The sequence below is a fragment of the Phoca vitulina genome, unplaced genomic scaffold (genome assembly GCF_004348235.1).
Source record: "Phoca vitulina isolate PV1807 unplaced genomic scaffold, GSC_HSeal_1.0 scaffold21, whole genome shotgun sequence".
NCBI classification, from domain to species: Eukaryota; Metazoa; Chordata; class Mammalia; order Carnivora; family Phocidae; genus Phoca; species Phoca vitulina.
In genome coordinates, this window is record NW_022589724.1 from 10,211,279 (window position 1) to 10,232,758 (window position 21,480).

At 40.7% G+C, this 21,480-nt stretch overlaps 1 protein-coding gene across 4 annotated transcripts in view; it reads right to left on the reverse strand.

Moving 5' to 3' along the window:
- Positions 1-20,781, reverse strand: part of CTNNAL1 (catenin alpha like 1) — a 66,181-nt gene extending 45,400 nt beyond the window's left edge. For all 4 annotated transcript variants that reach the window (XM_032418316.1, XM_032418314.1, XM_032418313.1 and 1 more), the window contains exons 1-2: positions 20,610-20,781; positions 3,966-4,155 (exon numbers count right to left, since the gene is read on the reverse strand). In XM_032418316.1, coding sequence (XP_032274207.1) covers positions 3,966-4,155; positions 20,610-20,732 — 313 coding nt within the window. In that variant the 5' untranslated portion in view covers positions 20,733-20,781. The remainder of the gene's footprint in view (positions 1-3,965; positions 4,156-20,609) is intronic.
- Between the last annotated feature and the right edge of the window lie 699 nt (positions 20,782-21,480).

Below are 21,480 nucleotides of genomic sequence, written 5' to 3' on the forward strand. Positions count from 1 at the left end.
ATATCAGTGGTGGGTTGTGGTAGGCTGAATAATGGCCCCCAAAGATACCCAGGTCCTAATCCCTTGGAACCTGTGAATGTTATCTTATATGGCTTGAAGGACTTTGCTGACTTGATGAAGTTAAAGATCTTGAGATGGAGAGATTACTCTGGATCATCTGCATGGGCCCTAAATGTAATCACAACTGTCCTTGTAAGAAGGAAACTACCTCATGAGGAGTCTGACTCCATTTTCTGATGTTCAACTGCTAACACCTTTTAAGCTTGACCCCTTTTCTTCCCCCTTCTGCCCTACATTTAAGCCAGTTGATAAGAAAGGGTGGGTGCTCCCTCCTTTGCCACTGGTTGGAGATTCAAACCACATAAGGCCCTGCCTATGTGCAGGAACTCTCACCCCGGCCCCCATCGCCTAACCACTATAAAAAATTCATTTAAAAAAAAAAAAATAGGCATCCAAATCAGCAAAGAAGAAGTCAAACTCTCACTCTTTGCAGATGATATGATACTTTATGTGGAAAACCCCAAAGACTCCACTCCAAAACTGCTAGAACTCATACAGGAATTCAGTAAAGTGGCAGGATATAAAATCAATGCACAGAAATCAGTGGCATTTCTATACACCAACAACAAGACAGAAAAAAGAGAAATTAAGGAGTCAATCCCATTTACAATTGCACCCAAAACCATAAGATACCTAGGAATAAATCTAACCAAAGAGGCAAAGGATCTGTACTCAGAAAACTGTAAAATACTCATGAAAGAAATGGAGGAAGACACAAAGAAATGGAAAAACGTTCCATGTTCATGGATTGGAAGAACAAATATTGTGAAGATGTCAATGCTACCTAGAGCAATCTACACATTCAATGCAATCCCCATCAAAATACCATCCACTGTTTTCAAAGAAATGGAACAAATAATCCTAAAATTTGTATGGAACCAGAAAAGACCCCGCATAGCCAGAGGAATGTTGAAAAAGAAAAGCAAAGCTGGCGGCATCACAATTCCGGACTTCCAGCTCTACTACGAAGCTGTCATCATCAAGACAGTATGGTACTGGCACAAAAACAGACACATAGATCAATGGAACAGAATAGAGAGCCCAGAAATGGACCCTCAACTCTATGGTCAACTAATCTTTGACAAAGCAGGAAAGAATGTCCAATGGAAAAAAGACAGTCTCTTCAACAAATGGTGTTCGGATCATTGGATAGCCACATGCAGAAGAATGAAACTGGACCATTTCCTTACACCACACACAAAAATAGACTCCAAATGGTTGAAAGACCTAAATGTGAGACAGGAGTCCATCAAAATCCTAAAGGAGAACACAGGCAGCAACCTCTTCGACCTCAGCCACAGCAACTTCTTCCTAGAAACATCACCAAAGGCAAGGGAAGCAAGGGCAAAAATGAACTATTGGGACTTCATCAAGATAAAAAGCTTTTGCAAAGCAAAGGAAACAGTCAACAAAACCAAAAGACAACCGACAGAATGGGAGAAGATATTTGCAAATGACATATCAGATAAAGGGCTAGTATCCAAAATCTATAAAGAACTCATCAAACTCAACACCCAAAGAACAAAGAATCCAATCAAGAAATGGACAGAAGACATGAACAGACATTTTTCCAAAGAAGACATCCAAATGGCCAACAGACACATGAAAAAATGCTCAATACCGCTCGGCATCAGGGAAATCCAAATCAAAACCTCAATGAGATACCACCTCACACCAGTCACAATGGCTAAAATTAACAAGTCAGGAAATGACAGATGTTGGCGGGGATGCGGAGAAAGGGGAACTCTCCTACACTGTTGGTGGGAATGCAAGCTGGTGCAGCCACTCTGGAAAACAGTGTGGAGGTTCTTCAAAAAGTTGAAAATAGAGCTCCCATATGATCCAGCAATTGCACTACTGGGTATTTACCCCAAAGATACAAAAGTAGGGATCCGAAAGGGTACGTGCACCCTGATGTTTATAGCAGCAATGTCCACAATAGCCAAACTGTGGAAAGAGCCAAGATGTCCATCGACAGATGAATGGATAAAGAAGATGTGGTATATATATACAATGGAATATTATGCAGCCATCAAAAGGAATGAGATCTTGCCATTTGCAACGACGTGGATGGAACTGGAGGGTATTATGCTGAGCAAAATAAGTCAAACAGAGAAAGACATGTATCATATGACCTCACTGATATGAGGAATTCTTAATCTCAGGAAACAAACTGAGGGTTGCTGGAGTGGGGGGTGGGGTGGGAGGGATGGGGTGACTGGGTGATGGACACTGGGGAGGGTATGTGCTCTGGTGAGTGCTGTGAATTGTGCAGGACTGTTGAATCTCAGATCTGTACCTCTGAAACAAATAATGCAATATATGTTAAGAAAAAAAGAAAAGAAGAAGGTAGCAGGAGGGGAAGAATGAAGGGGGGGAAATCGGAGGGGTAGACGAACCATGAGAGACGATGGACTCTGAAACAAACTGAGGGTTCTAGAGGGGAGGGGGGTGGGAGGATGGGTTAGCCTGGTGATGGGTATTGAGGAGGGCACGTTCTGCATGGAGCACTGGGTGTTATGCACAAACAATGAATCATGGAACACTACATCTAAAACTAATGATGTAATGTATGGGGATTAACATAACAATAAAAATTAAAATAAATAAGTAAATAAATAAATAAAAATAATAAAATATGAGATTATGTCACCACCCCGCAAAAAACCTTCCACCAGGCCCCCTATCATACTTAGAACACAGTCCAAAGCTCCTGTCTTTGCCCTTCTAGAAGCCTATACCTGTTCTCACTCTCCTCCTTGCCAGAAGTACCATTCTACCAGATATTCATTCATGTAGCTGGGGCCCTCATTGGAGCAGACTCTGCCACAATGTTACTTCCTTAGAGGGGCTTCCTGACCCCCTACCTCAATAGTTCTCAACGGGGGGCCATTTTGACCCCGTGATGGACATTTGGTAATGTCTGGAAACATTTTTGGTGTCACAGTGTGGGAAGAGGGGAATCAAATGGCGTCTAATATGTAGGAGCTAGGGATTCTGGTAAACACTTTATAATGTACAGGACAGCCCCCACCCCCAACAAAGAATTATCAACAAGTAATTATCCAGCCCAAAATGTCAATAGCATCAAAATTGGGAAAACCCGACCTCTCTAAAATATACCTCCATTGATCTCTTAACCCTTACTCTGCTTTAATTTTTCATGAATAACCATTATATATCTATTCATTTGTTTATGGTCTCCCCCACTAGAATGCAAGCTCCATGAGGGCAGACATTTGACTGACGTGTACACAGCTGTATCCCTATGGCCTAGAAGAAAGCCTGGCCTATAGCCAGCACTCAGTAAATCTTTATTGAAAGGATAAATGGATAAAGTATACTTCAACAAAGGTGAACTATTTGTATCCATCAAGACACCCCAGGTTCTCTCAGGCTTTTGTGCCACCAGCTATAGAAAATTGTGGGACATCACAAAATTTGAAATCGCTATGATTTGTCTGCTATGAGTATAGGAACATGCTAATTTTTTTAAGATTTTATTTTTAAGTAATTTCTATACCTAACGTGGGGCTCAAACTTACAACCCCGAACATGCTAATTTTATTTCCATTTTCTACATGGTGGCAATTAGACTAATACGCTCCTCAAGGGCAGAGTCTATGCCTCACCTTCTCCTATGTCTCTGGCATTTCAATGGTTAATGGCAAGAACGGAAGACACTACCCTACCCAGTGAAAGAATTCAATGTGCCAGATTTAGGATTTGAGCCAAGAGAAGTTCAATATTCCTGGAAGCTAATCCAGGCCTTTAACGTCCTAGGAATCTGTAATCACAGGGCTAAGGCACAGTACACATCTTTACTCAAAATAAGACAGTAACTTGTCATCATATCCGAAGCAATAAAACTGGTATAAATAGGCTTTAATATCAATATCACATACCTGCTTGTTTAGCTTCAATACAGGCAATATTTATTTCTTCTTTCAAATCCCAGTTTTCATTGGCTATAGCTTCCCCTACTTTAACAAATCTTCCAACTGCCAAGTTGACGGCTTGTCCTACACGCTGAATTGCTTGCAGAGTTTTATCAGACTTTTTGGTATTATCTTTATGATTAATAAGCGTGGTAATCTAAAAATAAAAGATGAAAGCAACTTGATTAAAATTTATCTCAATATCTTTTTTTTTTTTTAAGATTTTATTTATTTATTTGACAGAGTGCAAGAGAGCACAAGCAGGGGGAGTAGTAGAGGGAGAGGGAGAAGCAGGCTCCCCGCCGAGCAGGGAGCCCCATGCAGGGCTCGATCCCAGGACTCTAGGATCATGACCTAAGCTGAAGGCAGACGCTTAACCATCTGAGCCACCCAGGCGCCCCTATCTCAATATCTTTTATTTTTTATTTTTTATTTTTTTTAAAGATTTTGTTTATTTATTTGAGAGAGAGAATGAGATAGAGAGAGAGAGCATGAGAAGGGGGAGGGTCAGAGGGAGAAGCAGACTCCCTGCTGAGCAGGGAGCCCGATGCGGGACTCGATCCCGGGACTCCAGGATCATGACCTGAGCCGAAGGCAGTGGCTTAACCAACTGAGCCACCCAGGCGCCCCTCAATATCTTTTAAAGCTGTATCACAAAGGCTAAGAAAATTAAGTCCAGCATATGAGACTAGGTCCAGCATATAGCAACAGTCTTTGGCCTAAGACTAAATTTACAGCTTTAATGCTTCAACCCAGAGACAACCAGCAAAGCATCCATCCTGCATCCCTCCTTAGGACAATGTTTCCATTAATAACAATTCCAAGTTTACCTGATGACAGTTATCTGGGACACATAGTTCCAGAAGCCCTCCAGATATTTCAACAAATTTAAAGACAGGAGAAAAGTAGAAAAGGAGGGATCATTACATTCAAATAAACCCCACAGAAAACCAAAATACTTCTTAGTTCTTACTGCATACTAGAGATCTAGTTTCCTCTAATACGGCTTGAGCTGCTGTGAGAGTAGAGACAGCACCTTGTTCCCCTTGCATTTCACTCCACTGCCTAGCACAGTGTATAGGTCGTACAAAAGGGTAAGCGTGCCACACATGCTTACTGAATTAGCCAAACATTTTAAAATGACCATTGTAATCTACGTGTTATACTTCTCTGAGTGTTGTTGTAGACCCAAAGTAAATTAAATACCAAGAGTTTTAACACTTGATTCCAGGCCCTGAAATAAAATATAAAAGGTGACAAGTTAAGCTTGTTGAAACAAATATAAGTCTTCAAAATGTCCTAGAGAACTAGTACATGAACTATACTGACATATAAAAATATTTAAGCAATGTTACATAAAAAATACAGATCCTAAATAGTACATGTCCACTAAATATAACTGTGAAATGATTTATGTAAGTGCATTAACAAAGACCAGAACAGAGAATTAAGAAAAGAGGAAGGGAATGGTTCTTTGAGCAACTACTATGTGCCAGGCACTTTATGTTATGGTATTAATAATTTAGAATCAGGAAGGCCTGGGTTTGAGCCTCGGCTCTGCCATTACCAGCTAAATGACCCAGGGAAATTTACTTAATCTTTCCAAATTTCCTCACCTATAATATTATTTTTAAATTTTTTAATATTTCCTAGATGCCAGTTCCTAAAGATGTATCAGTGAACAAGACTAACACAACTCCGTCCCTATTCAGCTTATAGTCTAACAGGATAACAATAATGCAATCATATGAAATATATTTATTGCACACCTATCATATGCAATGATGAAAAAGCAATGTACAAGAAAGAAAGGCCCAAACTCTCATTCAAGTGGGAGGAGGGGAGACACAATAATCAAGCAAATAGGTAAACAAAAAAAATTAATGTAAATGCTATGCAAAAGATTAAAATAGGATAATGTGGTAGAAAGTATTTGTGTAGCTACTTCGGATTAGTTGGTCTTCCTTCTATGAGGAAATGCCATTTAAGCTAAGATATAAATGATATAAAGCAGCCAAGCTGGCAAACACCAGGAGACAAAGCATTCTAGGGAGAAGATATAATTGTTAAAAGACAGAGAGAGAAAGGGAGAGAGATAGGGAGCGGGAGAGGGGTAGGGAGAGGGATATGGAGAGAGAGGGGGAAAGGGAGAGATGGGGAGAGAGAGAAGGGGAGCCTGTCCTGTTCAAGAAATGAGGTAAGGCCAGAAGTGGTCAAAGAACAGGGTCAAGAGGACAAATATAAACCAATATCCAGCAGGTGGGCAGGGATCAGCCATGGAAGGCTGTGAATTGGAGTAAAGAGTTTGTATTTTATTCTAAGTGTGACAGGAAGCCACTGAAGGGTTTCTAAGCAGGAAAGTGATATGATCTCTGTAGTGATTTATGTATGTATGTATTTATTTATTTATTTGGGAGAGAGAGAGAGTTGGGGGGGGGGAGGAGCAGAGGGAGAGGGACAAGTAGATTCTGCACTGAGTGCAGAGCTCCGTTGCAGGGCTTGATCTCATGACCTGAGCCCAAACCAAGAGTTCAACACTTAACCAACTGAGCCACCCAGGCGCCCCTGTAGCTATTTTTAAATGTGTCCATAAGATCTTTGATATTTCTTCTTTTAAGAGGTAGAGCCTCATTTTTCTCCCCTTAAGTATGAACTGAGCTTAGTGACTCACTTCTAATGAATAACATAGAAGCAATGGCATACTTCTGAGAGTAGGTAATAAAACACATTGTAACTTCCATCTCTCCCACTCCTCAATCTCAGATCAACCACTGTGGGAGAAAACCAGCTACCATATCTTGGAGGATACTCATGCAATTCTATGGAGAGACTCACAGGGGAAGAAACTGAGGCCTCTGGCCAAAAGGTAATGAAGAACTGAAGCCTCCTGCCTACAGCAAGAGTGAAGATGGGAACAAATTCTTCAGCCTCAGTCAAGCCTTCAGATTACCGTGGGTCCAGCCAACATCCTGATTTCCATCTCACAAAAGACCTTAATCCAGAACTACCAGGTAAACCATTGCAGAATTCTTGACCCACAGAAACTATGAGATGATAAATATTTATTGTATTAAGGCTGTAAATTTGGGGTAATTTGTTATGTATTAATAGATAACAAATACATGTTTTGGTATCTGGAACTGGGGCAATGCTGTAACAAAACCCAAAATGTGGGAGTGGCTTTGACATCAGGCCGTGGAAGCTGAATGGACTTTGAGGAGTTAGTAAAAGCTAGAGAGTGCTGAATAAACTTTATAGAAGTATGGTGACCATTGAGAAGCTATGGGTGAAGGCTTAAAGGAAAATGAGAAAAATCTTATTGGAAACTGGAGAAAAAAGGATCTTTGTTATGTAATGGCAGAAAATCACCCCAGGAATGTGTAAATTACAGAATATACCTAATGAACTGGATGATCTAGCTAAGGAGATTTCAAGACAGATTTTGAAGATGCCACTTGGTTTCTTGCTTAAAACGTAAAATATAAGAGGTGAGACAGAAGCTAAAGGGAACACTCTTAAATAAAAAGAAGCCAGGCCCTACTGGGTTTGAAAATTCCTTGCTCCTCCAGAAGGCAAATGATGCTAAGATTAAGAATGGCTTCCAAGCAAAAACAAAATCTAGGGCACTGTCAGGAAAGCACGGTCTAAAGATGAAGCTAAGAGTGTGACTATAAAATCTTGTTAAGATCTCAGATGGCGTTCAGAGATGGTGTTCAAGGTGGTGTTCCAGAGATCCATTCACTTAAACAACAGGTCTCCTGAGAAGTTTTAGAGGTATAGTCCTCAGGAGCCCCAGCAAAAGCCCAAGTTAGAGCAGGGCTTATCATAAAGAGACTTGTGGGTATGGTTTGCCTAATTGAGTGAGCCCAGTAAGATTCGCAGGAGACCCACAAAATTTTAAAGCTAATTATGTCAGGAGGAATGCTACCAGCTTGGACTGAAGGAGACAGATCAGTACAAAATGAAGAGAGGCTTCTGAATCCCCAAGCTTCCACAGGCAGGGAGCGGGCTGAGAAACTATGCAGCTACAACATGAGCCACCTCTCATGAGCGAGGATGGCTCCGAGAGCAGTGCTAAGAGCCATGAAGAATCATTCCCACACCGCAGGTCTTCGTCAAGGTACTGCTAACACGTGTCTCGGTAGCTTTCAGAATACTGTGAACCAGTGATTCCTATTCTTATGTTTCCCATTTTCAAACAGAAGTATATGGCAGTTATCCTATGCCTATTCTGTTTGTTTTGTTTGGGTTTTTTGGGGGGTGTTATTGTTGTTTTAACAAAAATGTCCATAATGATTATTCTCTGCCTGTCCTACCACTATAAGTTGTGTGTTTGGGAGCAGATAATTTGTCGCTGTAGTTCACAAGTTTTCAGATCAAATGGAACTATACTCAAGGAGCTACATCTAAGGAACTACACACACAAAAAGCCTCATCTGAATCAGAATTAGATGCCAAAATCTTGAATTTCCAGCTGATGCCATAGAGGAATGAGACTTTTAGGAGGACTGGGGTGGAGGTTGTTTGCAAATGGGAAGAAAGTAAACGATCTGTGGCCAGAGGGTGGAGTGTGATGATTTTAAAATATGTCCACAAATTCTTTGCTATTCCTCCTTCAAGAGGTGGAGCTTCGTTCCCCTGTCCTTGAGTGTGGGCTGAACTTAGTGATTCACTTCTAATAAAGCAGAAGTGACGGTACGCTACATTTATGGGCAGGTCATAAAGACACTGTGGTTTCAATCTTTCTCTCTCTGAGATTATTCACTCTAGGGGAAGCCAGTTACCATGTCATGAAGTCACCTGACCAGCCGGATGCAGTCTGACATGACAAAGAACTGAGGGAGGCCTCTGACCAACAGCGAGCGAGCAAGAGTCTGAGGCCTACTGCTTACAGACACGTGAGTAGTCTAAAACCAGGCAGGTAAGCCACTCACAAACTCCTGAAACACAGAATCTAAAATAATAAATGTTTGTTGTTTTTAAACCATTAAGTATGAGGTAACTTATTTTGCAGCAGTAAATAACTAATACAATCTCAAATGTTTTTTTTTTTTTTAAAGAATACTCCCTTCTGGGGAGAAGAGTGGATTGATAAAGTGGCAAAAGTAGAAGGAGGGAGACCAGTTAGGAAACCATTGCAATAGTCCAGGTAAAAGATGATGCCAGCGTGGAGTACATGGATGGCTCAGTTGGTTAAGCATCCGACTCTTGGTTTTGGCTCAGTTCATGATCTCAGGGTTGTGAGATCGGGCTTTGCGTTGGACTCCATGCTCAGTGTGCAGTTGGCTTGAGATTCTCTCCCTCCTGCTCATACTTTCACATTCTCTCTCGCTCTCAAATCAGTAAATCAGTAAAATCTTTTTTTAAAAATGCCGGCTTGAAATAAGGAAGCAATAGTCAAGATGGAGGAAAACGGATAAACTGGATTGTTTGATGGATTAGACTGGTGTTGTCCAAGAGGACCCCTAAATGTGTGGTAGAAGAAACAGAGTGCATTGGCATAACACTAACATCTCTATGTGGCAGGCACAAAAAAAGGTGTTTTTGCACAAATAATCTAATTTAATCTTCACAATAATCTTAGCATGTAGGCACTACTTTATCCCCTTTTTACAGAGAAGGCAGCTGACATTAAAAGATGCTTATTTAAGGTCTCACAGCTATTAAAAGGTAAAGCCAAGATTCACAGTCAGACAATTTGACTCTGAGACCATACTTTATTTTTACTGATATATAACTTACATAAAACATTGTGTAAGTTTAAGGTGTACAACGTGATGATTTGATGCACATATACATTGCATATGATTCCACAATAAACTACAAATGATGACCACAATAGTTAGTTAACACCTTTACGACCTCACATAATTTTTTTTGTGGTGGTGGTAAGAACATTTAAGATCTACTCTTTTAACAACTTCTAAGTATATAATACCGAGTTGTTAACATATAGTCACCATGCTGTACATCAGATCCCTAGAACTTATTCATCTTATAACTGGAAATTTGCACCCTTTGACCAGCATCTCCCTATTTTCCCCACCACATAGCCCCTCACAACCACCACTGGACTGTTTCTGTGGGTTTGGCTTTTGTAAATTCCACATATAAGTGAGATCATTTGGTATTTGCCTTCTCTGTCTGATTTATTTCACTTAGCATAATGCCTTTCAAGGTCCATCTATGTTGTAGCAAATGGCAAGATTTCCTTCTTTCTCATGACTGAATAATGTTCCATTGTATATTTATACCACATCTTCTCCATGTATTTATCAATAGAAGGACACTGAGGTTGTTTCCATATCTTAGCTATTGTGAATAATACTGCAATGAACATGGGAGTGCAAATATCTCTTCAAGATCCCGATTTCATTTCCTTAGGATATATACCCAAAAGTGGGATTGCTGAGTCATATGATAGTCCTATTTTTAATTTTTTATGGAACCCTCATACTGTTTTCCATAGTGGCTGAACCAATTTACATTCCCTCTAACAGTGCACAAGGCTTCCCTTTTCTCCACATCCTCACCAACACTTGTTTTCTTGTCTTTTTGATAACATCCAATTCTAAGAGGTATGAGTTGATATCTCATTGTGGTTTTGACCTAGTTTCCTTGATGACTAGTGATGCTGGACATATTTTCATAAACCTATTGGCCATTTGTGTGTCTTCTTTCAAAAAATGTCTGTTCAGGGGTGCCTGGGTGGCACAGACAGTGGAGCATCTGACTCCTGGTTTGGGCTCAGGTCGGGATCTCAGGGTCATGAGATCAAGCCCTGTGTTAGGCAGCGTAGAATCTGCTTAAGACTCTCTCTCTCTCCCTCTCCCTCTGCCCCTCCCCCACCCCACTCCCACTCTAATAAATCTTTTTTAAAAATGTTGAGATTTTATTAGTTTTGCTTTAGATTTTAAAATGTACAGATAAAAGTGAACTACCTTTCATTCCCTTCACACTCTTCCCTGAGGCAGGGTTTGAAGTGACTCCAATATGTATCAGATAAATAGTATTATACTGTATCTTTCTGGATTTGCTTTTGTTGTTGTTAAGTTTGATAAATTTGAGAGCTACATTGATATATGTAGATCTGGTGTATTTATTTTATATGAATCAGTCACAATTTATTGATTCACTCCTCTACTAATATGCATTTTGGTTGTTTCCAGTTTTTGTTATTAAAAGCAGTTCTGCAATAAACAAACAAACAAACGTTCAGTTCCTCTGCCCATTTTTTTTTTAAAAGATTTTATTTATTTATTTGACAGAGAGAGAGACAGCGAGAGAGGGAACACAAGCAGGGGGAGTGGGAGCAGGCCCCCACTAAGCATCCATCCCAGGACCTGGGGATCATGACCTGAGCCGAAGGCAGGCCCTTAACGACTGAGCCACCCAGGCGCCCCTCCTCTGCCCATTTTTAAGTCAGATTTTTTTCTTGCTATGGAGTGGTATGAGCTCCATATATATATTATATTTTAAATGCTAACCTCTTATCAGATAGATGGTTTCAAATATTTTATTCCATTCTGTAGGCTGTCTTTTCACTTTGTTGATTGCTTCTTTTCCTTGCAGAAGCTTTTCAGTTTGATGTAGTCCCACTTGCTTATTTTTGCTTTTGTTACTTGTATTCTTGGTGCCATATCCAAAAATCACTGCCAAGACCAATGTCAAGGAGATTTTTCCCTCTTTTCTTCTAGGAGTTTTATAGTTTCAAGTCTTACATTTAAGTCATTGGTCCATTTACTGGATAGGGGTCCAGTTTCATTCTTTTGCATGCGATGATTCAGTTTTTCCAACACCACTTATTGAAGAAATTATCCTTTACCATTGGTTATTCTTGGCTCCCTTGTCAAATATTAGTTTACCATATATGTATGGATTTATTTCTGGCCTCTTGATTCTGTTTCATTGGACTATGTGTCTGTTTTTATGTTGGTGCCATACTATTTAATTACTACAGCTTTGTAGTATGATTTGAAGTCAGGAAGTGTGTTGCCTCTAGCTTTCTTCTCCTTTCCCAAGACTATTTTAGCTAGTTGGAGTCTTTTGTGCTTCTGTACAAATTTTAGGATTGTTTTTCTATTTCTGTAGGGAAAAAAATGCCTTTGGAATTATGATAGGGGATTGCACTGAATCTCTAGATGGCTTTAGGTGTTATGGACATTTTAATTCAGATCCATGAACATGGGCTATCTTTCCACTCATTTGTGTCTTCTTCAATTTCTTTTATCAAAGTCTTACAGTTTTCAGTGTACAGATCTTTCACCTCCTTGATTAAATATATTTTTTAAGTATTGTTTTTGATGCTATGGTGAGATTGTTTTATTTCTTTTTCAAATATTTTGTTGTCAGTGTATAGAAACACAACTGATTTCTTTATGTTGATTTTTTAACTGGCAACTTTACTGAATCCACTTATTCTGTGTGTACGTGTGTGTGTCTGTGTGTCTGTGTGTAGTCCTTAGGAGCCTTTGATCCTTCCCCACACCAGATAGACCCTAAGGAACTCTTTGTACCACCTGGAGAACAGAAGACTTAATCACCATTGACTATTCCAAACAATTAACTTGGAAGAAACTCTAGAGTGAAAAGGAGTTTAAGTTGTGTTTATTACCAAAAGCTTTAAATTTTCAATTATATAGAAAAGATCAGCAATTAGACTAAAATGCCAACTATTGTTCAGTTCTGAAACACACATTTTGTTTCATTACAAGCATCCTCCCTAGTGCATAATTAGGTGTGGCTGTCTTCCTTTTACTCGAAGCAGCCTAGAAAATGTTTAATCCCAATACAGGTATACATTTGAAACTGACATATACAGGAGTCAAATCAATTTATAAAATTCCTTATTAAAAGGTCGATTTATATCCTTAAATTATTCTTAAACTTTTTAAAAGGGAGGCTCAAAAAGTTATACATGTTGATTATTTTTAAAAAATGGGAAATGGGGTGCCTGGGTGGCTCAGTCAGTTAAGCCTCTGCCTTCGGCTCAGGTCATGATTTCAGGGTGCTGGGATTGAGCCCCACCTTGGGCTCCCTGCTCAGTGGGGAGCCTGCTTTTCTCTCTCCCTCTGCTGCTCCCCTTGCTTGTGTTCTCTCACTCTCTCTGCCAAATAAATAAAATCTTAAAAAAAAAAAAAAAAAGGAAATATAGGAAAGACTAAAGAAATAAAAATTATTCATCATCACACAACCCCATGAGGATTTTGCCATAATTTTTCTCAATCGTGTTTTATACATACCTAAATACAGTTTTACAAAATTGAGATCAAACTTCATGTGAAAAATAAGACTAGATAGCATTTAACACTCAGGCACTATCGCATGTGTTTTATGCAAATTAATTCATTTAATGCTTACATCTCTATGAGGCAGATACTATTATTACCCTCAACTTACAGATAAAGACCTGAACTTTGAAGAGGTAAAGAATTTGCCCAAGGTCACAAAGGGAGTAAGTTGCCTACACTGTTAGTAATTACACTGCTTCTTTCCTCCCAGGATTATGCTAAAGATCAGGGAAAAGACAGTTGATGAGAGTGCCTTGTAAATTATATGTGCCAAATAAAATTTTAGTTATTATTCTACAAAAATAGGAGGCATATTAAATTGGGAGACACAACCTGAAGACGCCCTGACCCGAGTCTAGAGTATGCCTGAATGAACTGGAGAAAGGAGGGCAGAAAGGCATCCTATGAGGAAGAAAGCATCTGATATATTGAAGAATTCTGCTGTGGAATAAAAGAATAAGAACTAGGGCTTATTTGATACCTTATTTGATACCTTCTAGTAAGAAGTAGGGCTTATCTGATACCTTCTGACAAAGGGTATCAAGAAGTAACAATCTCCAACAAAGTATATCCTAGCAGTTAAGAGAATGAACTCTGGCTTATTTTGCCTGGGTTTGAATTCTGGCTCTGTCATGTGAAAATGACAAAGGTCATCTAACCTTTCCGTAACTCCATGTTCTCATTTGTAAAAACACGAATAATAATAGTACCCATTTCACAGGGTCATTGTGGGGAATACATTAGTAAATTAAATAAAGTATTTAGAATAGTGTCTGGTATATAGTAAACATTACATAATTGTTAGATATTACAGTTTACATTTCTAGAATCTTCTTTCCTCATGTTTGTGATGTTATTCTTATTTTCTAGAATAGCTCACAGTAATCTCTTCATTGAAATGGACTTTCTTAGTTTACTTACTTATTTTGTGGGGAAGCAAGAAAGCAAGTGAAGACCAGGAAGAAAAAAAAATGCTAGTAGCCCAGATAAATGAACAATGGCTTAATAAAAAATTAAGGGAGCCAGCCCAGTACAGAGAAATTTGTCTCTGGGCTTAAACTCATCAGTGAGTTCTCAAAATAATTAGATATAAAAATTAGAGGTGCCTGGCTGGCTCAGTTGGTAAAGCATGTGGCTCTTGATCCTGTCAGGGTCGTGAGTTCAAGCCCCACGTTGGGCATAGAGCTATTAAAAAAAAAAAAAAAAAAAAAAAGCTAATCAGCTATAGAAACCAGTATGGAAGAAAACATACCAAATCATGGGAGGTGTTTTAAAAGAATCAGAAAAAAAGGACACTTTCACTTATTTTATGTGTTTTATGTTTGCAAGTAAAAAAACACATATATTCACATACATAAATTAGCAAAGAGGGCCCCATACATTCTCTATTCATCTTCAATTAATGAGACAAGGATCCTGAAAAGCCTACAGGACAATACAGAGAGAAACAGAAAGACAAGGTGAGCTACCTTAGAAATGTGAGGGGTCTGTACAATGGTGAATGAAGTAAATCTATCACAGACAGGAAAAGACTAGTGGGTGGTAGAATAACATTCCACACTAGGGTGGGGTACGTGGCAGACATCCCTCTTCCCTTCCTTGGATAAAAACAGTTTAAGACTGGGAGTGGGCGTTTTGACAGGAAGAATAAAATGATTATTTTTTTTAAGATGGGCTTTTTTTTTATATTTTTATTTTTTTGAGAGAGAGAGCACAAACAGGGGGGAGGGACAGAGGGAGAAGGAGACTCCCCACTGAGCAGGGAGCCCGATGTGGGGTTCAATCCCAGGACCCTGGGATCATGACCTGAGCAGAGGACAGATGCTTAACCGACTAAGCCACCCAGGTGCCCCAAAAACAAAATGATTATTAAGGAAGGTGCAGAAAATGTGTTTTGGATCTAATCCAGGGCATTTTAAACAACTGTCTGAATGAGAAAATATAAAACAAATGAGTATATATAACATATATATGCACAGTATAAAGAAACGGAAGACCTACGCACCCAGCACCAACCTTAAGAGAACATTACCAGTACCTCCGACAGCCCACATGCCTTGTGGACCCCTACCTTTCCACATCACCCACCTCCCTCTCCCCAAAAGAAACCACTGTCCTGATTTTGTGCTCATCACTTCCTTATTATTATTCCTTATTATTACTGCACAGATGTTATATCCCTAAATGATACATGGTTTCATTTTGCCTGCTTTTGAGCCTTTAATTTTTTTTCACTCAACATTATGTTTTTGAGATTCATCCATACTGATAATTATAACTGTAGTTCAATTATTTCACTGCTGCACAGTATCTCACTGTATGAACATAACACAATTTATTTAAACATCCTACTGTTAAAAGACATTTAGGTAGATTTAGGTAGTTTCCAGTTTGGGGCCATTAGAAGTAAAAAAAAAATCAACATTTCAATCCATGTCTCTAATACACATGCAGGACTTTAGAGAGAGGGTATGGATTTTGGAGTAGAATTGCTGGGCCATAGGTAATTCCCACCTTCAACTTTAGATTACATCAAACTGTTTTCCAAAGTGGTTTACTCTTGACATTCCCATTGGCTCCACATTCCTCACCAATACTTGTTCTCATTGTGGTTTTAATTTGTACTCCACTAATTTCTCATAAAATTGAATATCTTTTACGTTTCTTTTAGCCATCTGTTTCCTATTACATGAGATGACTATTTATTTTTACCAATCTTTAATAGGTAATCTTTTTATTTTCGATTCATTGCAGTCCTTTATTCTGGGTACTACCAATCATTTATTGGTGATTTGTGTTGCAATCATATTCTTCCACTTTATGGCTTATCCTTTCAATTTTGATAAGAAGACATTCTTCATTCTAATGGAGTCAAATTTATCAATCTTTGTTCAGAATTTTTACTTCTGGTATATTAAAAAATCACTTCCCACCATGAGGTAGTGAAGATATTGCCCAGTTTTTTGGGGTTTTTTTCCCTAAAAGTGTCACACGTTTTCACTTTCATATCGATGTCCTTAATCTATCTGGAATTGATTTTTGTATATCGTGTGAGACAAGGATCCAATTTCATATGTTACTATTAGATAACAATTGTTTTAGCCCCATTTTTTAAGTTTTTCCTTTCCCCACTAACCAGCAGTGCCAATTCTGTGATTTATCAAGTTTCCACATATGTGTGGACCTGTTTCTAGGTTCTCTGTTCCCTTTCACTGGTCTATTGCCTTAATTATGATAGCTTTATAATGCCTTGAAATCTTCCCACTTTGTTTCTCTTCTGGCTATTCTTGGCTCTTTGCTCTTTCATATAATTATATGAAATTATAATTACTTTTTATCAAATTCTACTCAAAAATCCTGTTGAAGTTTTCACTGGAATTGTATTAAATTTATGTGTCTATAATATTGAGTCAATCTAGTCATAAACACAGTACTTCACTCCATTTATCTAGATCTACTTTGGCTTTCAATAAATTTTTAAAATTCTTGGGGTGCCTAGCTGGCTCAGTGTGTGGAGCATATGACTCTTGATCTCGGGGTTGTGAATTTGAGCCCCAAGTAGGATTAGAGATTACTTAAAAAGAAAATCTTTAAAAAACATAAAAATTTTAAAAAATTATTTTCACAAAGTTTGGCATCTCTTTTGCTATGCGTATACTCTTAAGAACCTCATTTTCTGCTGTAATTTTTATTCTAACTGGTATTTTTTTTAGAATTACTTTTTGTTTTTTTTTAATGTAGAAAAATGCAGTTGACTTTAGTATCCTACATTCAGTGAGCTCACTAAACCTAGTTTTTATGATTTATCTGTAGACTCTCGAAAGTTTTGATTTTTTCCTTCTCTCTTTACACCTTTCACTTCTTGTCTCATTGCACTGGTTAGGATTTTCAGTACAGTGTTGAATAAAAGCTGCAATAGCACATATCCCTCCTCTTGTTTCTGGTTTTAAAGGAAATATTTTGTTTTGTTTTGTTAAGATTTATTTATTTATTTGAGAGAGAGCAAGAGCACAAAAGAGCACAGGGTAGAGGGGCAGAGGGAGAGGGAGAGAGTGAAGTTCAAGCAGACTCCCTGCTGCACATGGAGCCCGACTCAGGGCTTCATCCCAAGACCCCGAGACCATGACTTGAGCCAAAATCAAGAGCCAGACACCTAACAGACTGAGCCACCCAGGCGCACCAGGAAATGTTTGTTTTAAATTTGACTTGTTGCTATGATGTTAACTGTAGGTTTTCTGCAGATATTCTTTATCAGGTTAAGGAAGTTTTCTTTTATTACTAGTTTGCTAAGTGTTTTTATCATGGTTATAATTTGGACTTAATTGAATACTTCTTCTGCATCTACTGATAAGAACATGTATCTTTTCTAATACATGAATGCAGAAAACAATACCCATTTGCCTAATACTAACTCAACCATGCATTCTTAGAATAAGGCCAGTAACCCAGAACTTTTTACTTGCAGAGTCAGAAGAGGTTAGATGATACCTGCTTAAAACTCAATAAATTTTATGATGCTAGTCTTACTTGCTCACCTCAAGACCCTGTCTTCTTTACGGCATCGTTCCTGACTCATCCATGCCTTCTCTGAGCTCTTAGAGCATTTACTATTGATGTTATTCATTTGACACTTGGCATGTGTTAATTTTTGTATGTCCTGTCTCCCAACTTGACTACAAGTTCCTCAAGCAGCAGCTAGTAAGTACACAATAAATGATCACTTAAAATATTCTTGTGATAAAATGGTGAAACATGAGTTGGATAATAATGCAGCATCCTTAAAAAAATGAGACTTCTGGACATGAATTTTCTAGAAAGGTGAAGTTTTAATCAGCTAATAGTCACTGAAACTTAAAAATCACTCTAAATTGTACTGCACACTTTCCTGCTTTGTTAACAGTGTTCTGGCCATGCTTTATTCATTTCTTGATTCTAAGCAAAGTCAACTGTTACTTGTTGAGTACAGTCAATCATTAGGAATGTCAGTTATGATACTGTACTAAAGATACAGCTGTGGATACATAACATGTGGGATGCAGAACCTCGGCTATGACCCTGAATGAATCTTTAATAAGGAAGAAAAAAAAAAAAACTGGCATTTTTCCCCCTTTAGCACTGACCTCTAGTTAACTCTAAGCAGCAATTCACAGGACTCACAGATTCACACATTTCCTCCTCCACTCCACCCTCTTTTATCCCAGAATTACACAAAGCAGAGCTGTAGGACTGATACATTTTTAGCAGTGATACTGTGAAAAGTTACCATTTCTCCAGATTACAACTACTTTCCACCTTGCTTTTCCACTGTGGACTCCCTTCTCTGTACCTACTAGCTGACCTCATCACTGCTTCTAATCTCTAGAGAGAAACAGCATATGGTGTAACTAAGCACAGAATCTGGAACCAGAATGCCTGGGTTCAAATGCCAATTTGACATTTACAGTTCAAAGCCCCAGGATAAGTTACTTAACCTCACTATTCCTCAGTTTCCTCTTCCATAGAATGAGAATAAACACATATCTACCTCATAAGATTGTTACGAGAATGAAAGCAGTTAATATTTATAAAGTGCTTAAACCATTACCTAACATATAGTAAGCAACACACATATTGTTAAATAAACAGATAAAATACTGTCAGGTTGAACTCCACCACTCTCTTATCACTCTTAAATCTACTCCAGTATTTCTCATTTTGGGTTGTGGTTGTATTGGTCGTACATTAAAAAAAAACAAAAAGTAATTCTAAAAATAAAAAATTATTTTTTTTTTTTTTAAAGATTTTATTTATTTATTTGAGAGAGAGAATGAGAGAGAGAAAGCACGAGAGGGGGGAGGGTCAGAGGGAGAAGCAGACTCCCCGCTGAGCAGGGAGCCCTATGGGGGACTCCATCCTGGGACTCCAGGATCATGACCTGAGCCGAAGGCAGTCGCTTAACCAACTGAGCCACCCAGGCACCCCATGGTGGGAGACATTATTAACCGATCCTAGCACTCCTTCTCTCTGGTCAGTGCCTCTCTCAGACATGGAAGGGAAGGGGGGGAGGTGTGTCAGGTGTATTCATTCACTGTTCTGTTAGCCAAGCTAAAGTAAGCACAGGTTAAAAAAAAAAAAAAAAAAGCTGTTTATTTAATCAGCATAACAGGAATCTAGGGACATGTGTGACTGCTATTTTCAAATATTTGCAGGGCTGGGATGGAGAAGAGACAGCATTTAAAATTCTACGGAAGAGCTACAGGCTCCCCATCACTGAACATGTTTAAGCAGGAGACTGGTGACCAGGTGTAAGGATGCTGTAAGAAAGAATTTTTTAATTTAGAGTCAGATAAACTTTAAGATTCCTTCTACCTCTAAAGTCTTGGCAGTACTAGCGTGAGTCACAAAGACATTACAATCTAGTTGTGAATCACACATCGCCAACGCGCTCCCGAAGGCACAGAATTCTTCACTCCCCACAGTGCTTGGCACATTACAACAGATCGAGGTGAGGAATTCTAGCCCTCAGGCTGCGTATAACTCGGCTCACAGTAACAAAAACTTCTGTAAAACTCGGCGCGTCAATTAGCTGATTCCAGACTTCTGTTACGACCAACAAATACAATAAAGCATACATCCCAGACGGGATTTGGCAAAAAGATGTGTATCCGGATTAACTATCAGACAGTGCTTCGCTGCACTCTTCCGAAGCCAGACAAAGCCGCCTGAAGTGAGCGGCAGGTTAAGGGGCAGGGGCAGGCAGGGTGGCCCGGGGGGCGGGGGGGGCGGGAATGGGAGCCCAGCGAGCAGACACGCGCAGGGGACAGGGACAAAGGCCTCGGGGAGAGCACGCTGGACTTGGAGGCCGGCAGGAATGCCCGGGCCGGAGTGCCCAGCAGTCGGGGTGTGGACTGGGGATGCAAACGTGTGGGCCCCCGCAGGGTCCTCTCTGCCTCGGGGGAGCCCGCGCGGGGCCCCTCGCTGGGCCGGGGGCCGCCGAAGCCACAGCCCGAGGCGGGTCGCGCGGGGCAGGCCGGGCGGCGCACCTGCCTGCCGGCCTCTCGGGGCCGCACTGGGCTCCCCGCCCCCTGCCTCCCCCGCCGCGCAGCCCACTCGGCCTCGCCGCCGGATTTCGGATGGTCCAGACCAAACGCCGCAGCCGCAGCCGAGGCCGGTCCCCCAGCCTCAGACAGGCGGCCCGACCCGACGCCGCAGTCCTGCTGAGAATGGGGGGCAGCGGCTGCCTCCCGCCGGGCCCGACCCGGCCCCGGGCCGTGCGAGCGGCCGCCGCCATCGCGGGCCGCGGCTGGAGGGAGACGAGGGGCCGCGCCGGGCGCCACTTTACCTGAGAGACCAGCGGGAGCAGCGTCTGCTCCACCGAACGAGTTTTGATCTCCAGTCCCGAGTCGAAGGCGAAGCCCGACGGGCCGGCGCCGCCGACGCCTGCCGGGCCCGAAGAGGCGGCCATGGCCCTCGGCCCGTCGCGCAGCCGGGACACCGCGCCACTGCGGGCCCGCCGCCCGCCAGCCAGCACGCCCGCGGCGGCGGCAATGCTACCGCGCCGCCCGAGGCCCCGCCCCCAGCAGAGCCACGCCCCCTGGCAGCCACGCCCCCACGCGCTCGGGTCTAGGGTCTGCCCTGCAGCCCGGCTGGGTCTGTCCTGCTCTGACTCGCCCCTGCCAGGACGGATCAAGCCAGACACCTGCGGGCCTCCCACCGGGAAGAGGACAACTATCTCTAGCAAAGCTTTTCGTCCTCCTGGTAGGTGACTCGGCTTAACTCCGAATTCCCACGAGGATTTCTAGAAGCTGAGCTAACTGGTGGAGCAGAATCACAGTCAAGTCTGTAGGAAGCGTCTTTTACCCTGAGACAGGAATTTTGCCGGTAAAGCGTCTTTCTGGAGCTTTCCTGAAGGTCCCACTTCCCCTTGGCTCCTCTTCTGACCCTCTCATTGTCACAATTTGGGCTGGATTGAGAATGAAACATTTGATAATGCAGCCTTAAGGAGTACCTGAGTACTTGGCAAGGAGGCAATGATTTGGGTATCTTTCAGGCTACTGTTCAAAATTACTCTTCAAAAGGAAATTAGAGCATATGGAAAAGCTTCACCTACTGTTCAACACTATTACATTTTAAAACTATTTTCTTAAGTAGGCTCCACGCCCAGCGTGGAGCCCAAGGGGGGCATGAACTCATGACCCTAAGATCAAGACCCA